Source organism: Arachis ipaensis, chromosome B03 (genome assembly GCF_000816755.2).
Source record: "Arachis ipaensis cultivar K30076 chromosome B03, Araip1.1, whole genome shotgun sequence".
Lineage (NCBI taxonomy): Eukaryota > Viridiplantae > Streptophyta > Magnoliopsida > Fabales > Fabaceae > Arachis > Arachis ipaensis.
In genome coordinates, this window is record NC_029787.2 from 129,131,923 (window position 1) to 129,138,530 (window position 6,608).

A 6,608-nucleotide genomic window follows, 5' to 3' on the forward strand; every position below is an offset into this window, starting at 1 on the left:
AAAAAAAATAAAGAAATAAAAAAATAATTTTTTTTTGTTGTCTACGGTATTTTTTAACCCGACAGATTAAGAATTAATTCGTCGCGAATTGGGGCTCCATTTAAGGGTCTACTGCTAGGTTGCTGCATGCACAAGTTGGTATCCGAAGCTCCGACACTTACTTACAGGTAATGTAAAAAGCTTCCCAGGATAGCCCGAACTAGAGAAAAGGACAAATAAGTCCCTGACCTTTTGCTCTGCGGATATTTTTGTCTCTGACCATTGGAAAATATTTTTAAGTCCCTGACCTTCAAAAAACTTGAACGGATCAGTCCCTGACAGAGGCATTTGGACAGATCAGTCAATGGAGACATTTGGATGGAGGGACTAATTCGTCCAAGTTTTATGAAGGTCAGGGACTTAAAAGTATTTTTCAATGGTCAGAGGTGAAAATGTCCGCGGGACAAAAAGTTAGGGACCTATTTGTCTTTTTCTCCCCGAACTATCCAAATAAAAATCAAGGTTTACTCGATTGGTTTGTATTTATAATTCAAGATTTAATATTTATTTATTTCGGTAATTAAGGGGGAAAAAATGTAAAAGGCGGGCGTGGGGTTTTGAGGCTGGTGGAAAAGGTTGGTACCTTAGCTGCAGTTGAAGAATGAAGAGGGAAAGAAAGAAAGAGAAGTCAGAGAAATGAGGCAAGTTCCTTTCAGGTTATAACAAACGGTGTCTGTATTTGAAAAGAGTATATAAATGTATAATCAGCACCTGACTCTTCCTCTTACAGTTTTATATATAAAATGAATATTTCCGTATGGTGGGGTACTTGTCGCCTTTGCAACCAGATAAAGACGGTTACAAAAATCATTCATCACTTCTTCTTTCTCACCTGAACCTGCCTCAATCAATCATTTCTCTTTTCGGTAGGGTTTACTTCCTCACACTGATTGGAACTCTTCTTCTTCCTCTTTGCAGTTTGCCTCCTGTTGCAGGATTCCACTGCCTCTTCATTTTCCTCCATTCATTCATCATCCATCTAAGGTTTCTGTTCAATCATTATTCGTATCCTGATTACGCTTTTTTTTTCTCTGTTTTGTGGATTCATCGCATCTGGAAGAAACAGTATCATCTATGTGATTTGCGATTGCAGAGAAACTTAATTTCAAGTCTTTGATGTTTGTGCACGTTACTAGCTAGCTTGCTAGCTTCATTACCTTCCTCTCGTCAAGTGTTTTGAGTTTCAATTTGATCCTGCCATAACAATCTTCACCTGGATTTGGAGGGATCTGTTTTACGTGTTGGAAGACTCCAGGAAACAGTAAGAAACCTTCTAAAGGTTTTACTTCTGTTGTTTTGTAGTATAGTATTGGGAATGACCATCAATTTATGATTGTTATATTCTATGTATGTTTCAGAGTTCGCCACGGTGCACAGTGTTATAAAGCTATTGAAGGCAGAGTTGAATTGTTTCCCTATCATATCTGTGAGTTACATTAACCTTTTCGAGGAAATTGGATTTATCCTCATGGATCAGTGAAAGTCTGCAAGTCATGGAAGACGGTGGGAGGTAATACTGGAAGAAAGTCACAGAACTCCTTATATAGTTATATACCTAATCAATCATCCTGTTGTTTTATGTACTAAATGATAGTATGATACTACTGTTTCTTCTTAATTGTAGTTTTGAAGAGAAGTTATTTTCTAATGGGGATGTCTACGTCGGTAAGATCAAGGGCATACTGCCCCATGGCAATGGAAAATACACATGGTCAGATGGAACCGTATATGAGGGTGACTGGGTAGATGGGAAAATGACTGGGAAAGGACTGATCATATTTCCTTCAGGGGCAAAGTATGAGGGTGAATTCTCTGGGGGTTTCCTTCATGGTTATGGCACATTGACTACATCGAATGCAGGCGTTTATAGAGGTGGCTGGAGAATGAACGCTGAGCATGGAATTGGACGGAAGGAGTATCCCAATTCAGATGTATATGAAGGCTTATGGAGAGAAGGAATTCGTGAAGGCAGCGGGAGGTATTCTTGGAATAATGGAAATATATACGTTGGGAATTGGAAAAATGGAGCAATAAATGGCAGAGGGGTTATGAAGTGGCCTAATGGTGATATCTTTGATGGTTCTTGGTTAAATGGACATAGACATGGATCAGGTGTTTATAGATTTGCAGATGGAGAGCTTTATATTGGGACATGGAGTAAGGGCTTGAAGGATGGAAAAGGAACATTCTATCCCACTGGCAGTAAACAACCATCTCTAAAGAAGTGGTGTAGTTCTCTTAACAGTGAAAATAATGGGTTGGTGTTAAATACAGAAAAACATATGGCTCAAAAGTCGAAAGTAAAACGTAGCCTTTCTGAAAAGATTTCAAGAAGTAGCAGTTCAAAAAGTTCACATAACCTATCTCATAGGAGTAGGACTTCTTCATTGGATTCGAGTTGGGGTGTTCAAGATCCTGCTGGAGATTGCATATGTCATGATTCCTCAACCAAATCATCCCAATCCTTTAAAGAAGCTCAATCTGATGCACCTGGTAATTGTACTAAAGTTTATGAGAGGGAATATATGCAAGGGGTGCTGATTATGGAGAGAGTTCGGAGCTATTCGGAAGTATCTCATACGAACAAACAGCAAAATAAGTTTAGTGTGAAGCAAGTAAAGAAGAGCACATGTATAGACATTTTTGGAGGTCGCCGAAGCCATTTTCTGAAGCTTAATTTGCAGCTTGGCATCAGGTAATTACTTGGTCTAAAGTCATCCTGTTAACCATTTCTTGATATCATTTTTCTTTCTATTGACTTGTTTAAAAATCATGAGCTGCAGTGTGTACAAAGTGATGTGACTGATCAATTGGATGAGTTCAACACACTAACTAATGACTTAGCACAGTTGACTAAAAAAATAATGAAAATTAAATTTTATCATCTTACAGATAAAATGGGTGATTCAGCTTAGTATTATCATATTTTGTTTCATGTGAAAATTATTTTGAACAAGTTGGCTGAATTATCAGGTACACTGTTGGCAAAATCACACCAGTGCCTGCACGTGATGTTCGTTCATCTGATTTTGGAGAACGAGCTAGGATAAGGATGTACTTCCCTAAGGAGGGTTCACAGTTGACTCCTCCACATTCTTCTATAGACTTCTACTGGAAGGATTATTGCCCCATGGTCTTCAGGTATTCATTTAACTGTGTGCAAACCATGCTTAACCAGGTTATATTGTGAGCACCATAAGTCCGCTCCAGTTAACCATATATAGCTTCCCTTTCTGCATCTTATTTGGTTTTATTATTTCTCTGCATAGTTACACAAGAATATATTTCCAGGAATTTGAGAGAGATGTTCAAACTGGATGCTGCAGAGTACATGATGTCTATCTGTGGTGATTGTGGTCTAAGGGACATATCTTCCCCTGGAAAAAGTGGCAGCATCTTCTTTCTTTCTCAAGATGACAGATTTGTGATAAAGACACTGAAAAAATCAGAGCTAAAGGTTTGCGGTCAATTTATGTGTTGAGTTCATCAATTGTTGTATGAACTTCACTTTTTAATAGTTCTGCAGTTGGAGATATCATCATATTAGATAGCACATAGACTGCAGATTGATACAATAGAGTGTGACAAATTTGAGGGACAAACTACATGAAATCTAATGCCAAGTGGCTAACTAGGACCCCAATTGAATGGGGATTTTCAGGAGAAATGCATTTATTTTATGATTTAACAAACATGCAAAGGGAGAAATAATTGATTGCATAAGTTCCTACTTAGGTGGGCCGCTATTTTCTTGAAAGATGCACTAATCTGTTGACAATTTTTAAGGCAAGGTTCATGAAGTCCAACATCAGAAGTTCCTTTTATGTTAAAGATAGAGAAGTAGATGATACATTTATGTTATTATCTCTATCGCAATCAATAATGAATTGATTTGCGCATTTAAATGTCCATGATAGTGTACTTTTGGTTCTCTTCTTGTAGGTTTTGCTCAATATGCTTCCCAAATACTATTACCATGTAGGGCATCATGAGAATACTCTTATTACAAAATTTTTTGGGGTACATCGAATAAAACTAAGGGGTGGGAAAAAGGTACACCAAATATCTTTCTCTAGCTCTTTTTTCTTCCTTGTTTGTTAAATGGCAAAGCTATAGAAATTTCCTTATTTTCTCAATTAGGTGCGTTTTGTGGTCATGGGGAATATGTTCTGCACAGAATTGCATATCCACCGTCGTTATGATCTGAAGGGGTCTTCTCATGGAAGATTTACGGAAAAGGATAAAATTAGCAGCCATACAACATTAAAAGATCTTGATCTAAAATACGAATTTCATATGGATAAAAAATTGCGAGAATCTCTGTTCAAGTAAGTTCCTACTTTTTGAGAGGTACCTCTGTTGAAGTGAAATGATAAGCAACACATTTTTCTTGAATAATTAAGGAGTACTTGTAAAAAATTTCAAGCTCATATAATGGCCATGAAGCCCAAAAGTTAGCTTATAAAGTGAGGGATGCCAAAGCTCATATAAAGGTTATCTAGGTCTTGTTATCTCTAGGTGATATGGGACTCCAACAAGTAGTATCTATTCATATATAGTAAGTTATGATAGATTTACTTTCATATGGATACCTGGCTGTGGCATGTGGTAGCATTGAGTTGTGATTGTGACTAGTAGTGTCAGTGTGTATGAACTATGAACTGAACTATTTATCAGTGGCAACTGCATTCAACCTCTCATTGACTTGGGATTATTAACTTACCTTCTATTTATGACTGGATTTCATTTTTCTGGTGCAGACAAATTTCTCTAGACTGCACTTTCTTGGAGTCTCAGCACATAATTGATTATAGCCTTCTGCTAGGATTACATTTCAGAGCTCCAGAGAATCTAAGGGCCTTAGCGGAATATCCTGGATCTTTACAGCAACAGGATAGCTTATCTTCTGGAGAAGGTAATTATTAAATTTTTCTACAGATAGGACAAATGTTTCATTTAATCTATATAGCCAACCATATCCAGGGGGAAAAAGTGTTTTGTTGGTCGCATATCTAGTGAACATATATAACCCCATCTAGTGGAAAAAAGTTTTGCTGGTCATATTTCTAATGAACCTATAACATCTTTTACATCTATAGTTTTTTGATATATTTTATAGCATGTAAATATCGCTCTTAAGAATTAGGTGAGCCTAAGCTCATTGGGCAGGATCCCTCGAGCCTTTATAAAGGCTATCTCAGTCATATCCTTTGACAGATCTGATGAAACATAAACTCATGATTTCTGTTTTGAGTTGTTTTACAAATTCGCTACAAAGTTCTTTTTCCTGCTTTTTCTTTTTGAAAAATTCTTTTGCCTTATATTGAGAGAATTTGGGCCTGCTTTACGTACACTAGATTCAGTCAAGGAAGGGGATGAGTTGATTCTTCCTAAAGGGTTGCTGTTGGTTGCCCATGAACCGGGCTCTGTGAACACTGCACCTGGACCCCACATTAGAGGAAATACGTTGAGGGCATACTCCATTGGGGACAAAGAAGTTGATCTTTTACTTCCTGGTACTGCAAGGTATCTTCTTTGAATTAGTTGTTCTTGTGCTCTACACTCTTTTGTTACTTTTCCCATTTCAGCATTCATTAACCCAGAAATTTACCAGTATTTTCTATAATTTCTTTGGTCATAGAAGCATATAAAAAATAATCAATTTTATAGTTCAGTTTATATTTATATCTTAACAAGAGAGATAATTGCAGTTTTGCAGTAATGGTGTGAATGCCACTAACTTTGTGCCATGTTGCACATACCACATGCCGATTAATTTGTAAATTGATGACAAGGACTAAGCATTAAAAGAATGACCAAAATTAACACAATTTTAGAGGGATTAAAAGAAAAATAACCTATATTTGTAGAGACTAAAAACTTATTTAAACCTTTATATATGCCGTATTCGTGTGTTATTTCAAAAAGTTGATGTGTGTCTCTATGTTTATGTCCATGTGAATGTCTATGCTTCACTGATACCATATCATTATAGTCAGAATGAAAGCTGAAAATATCCTTTTTTCCGTGAATTCTGTCTCGTCCTCTATATTCAATGTGATGTCAATTACTTTCTTATCAACTCTAAGTAAAAATGTTATTGTTTCTTGTGTTTATGTTTTGTAACTCTGCAACCTGGCTTGATTATCAGGTTGAGAGTGCAACTAGGAGTAAACATGCCAGCTCAAGCTACGCGCAAGGTTCAGAAGGATAAGGTGGAGGCATCAGAAATTGAGCTTTTTGAGGTCTATGATGTGGTGCTGTACATGGGAGTAATCGATATATTGCAGGAATACAATGCCAGAAAGAAAATTGAGCATAATATTAAGTCGCTGCAATTTGACCCCATGACCATATCAGTAGTAGAACCCAAGTTATATGCTGAGCGTTTCATCAATTTCTTGGATAAAAAAGTATTTCCGGAGACTCCCTGATATATATATTGCTTTTTTATTATATCCATGTTTGTAAATTCTTTTGATCTGCGAGTCATATCTTTGTAATTAATTGTACCAAGTCAAGAGCAGTTTATTTATTGGATAATCGTTGTTACTTTCTGCATGATATAT

General features: G+C 36.7%; 1 protein-coding gene across 5 annotated transcripts; it reads left to right on the forward strand.

The window, feature by feature from the left end:
* LOC107631720 (phosphatidylinositol 4-phosphate 5-kinase 7) lies at positions 612-6,603 on the forward strand. Of its 5 annotated transcripts, none has more exons than XM_021119806.1 (12): positions 612-695; positions 958-1,023; positions 1,133-1,300; positions 1,398-1,549; positions 1,664-2,734; positions 3,013-3,180; positions 3,331-3,496; positions 3,982-4,092; positions 4,180-4,367; positions 4,800-4,954; positions 5,397-5,565; positions 6,191-6,603. In XM_021119806.1, exons 4-12 carry the CDS (start codon positions 1,533-1,535, stop codon positions 6,471-6,473), a joined length of 2,328 nt encoding a protein of 775 aa, XP_020975465.1. In that variant the 5' UTR covers positions 612-695; positions 958-1,023; positions 1,133-1,300; positions 1,398-1,532; the 3' UTR covers positions 6,474-6,603. The 5 variants fall into 5 exon arrangements, with proteins under 5 accessions (XP_020975465.1, XP_020975464.1, XP_016190746.1 ...); XM_021119805.1 differs by lacking the exon at positions 612-695 and adding an exon at positions 743-836; XM_016335260.2 differs by lacking the exon at positions 612-695 and adding an exon at positions 743-836 and having other exon boundaries at positions 1,176-1,300.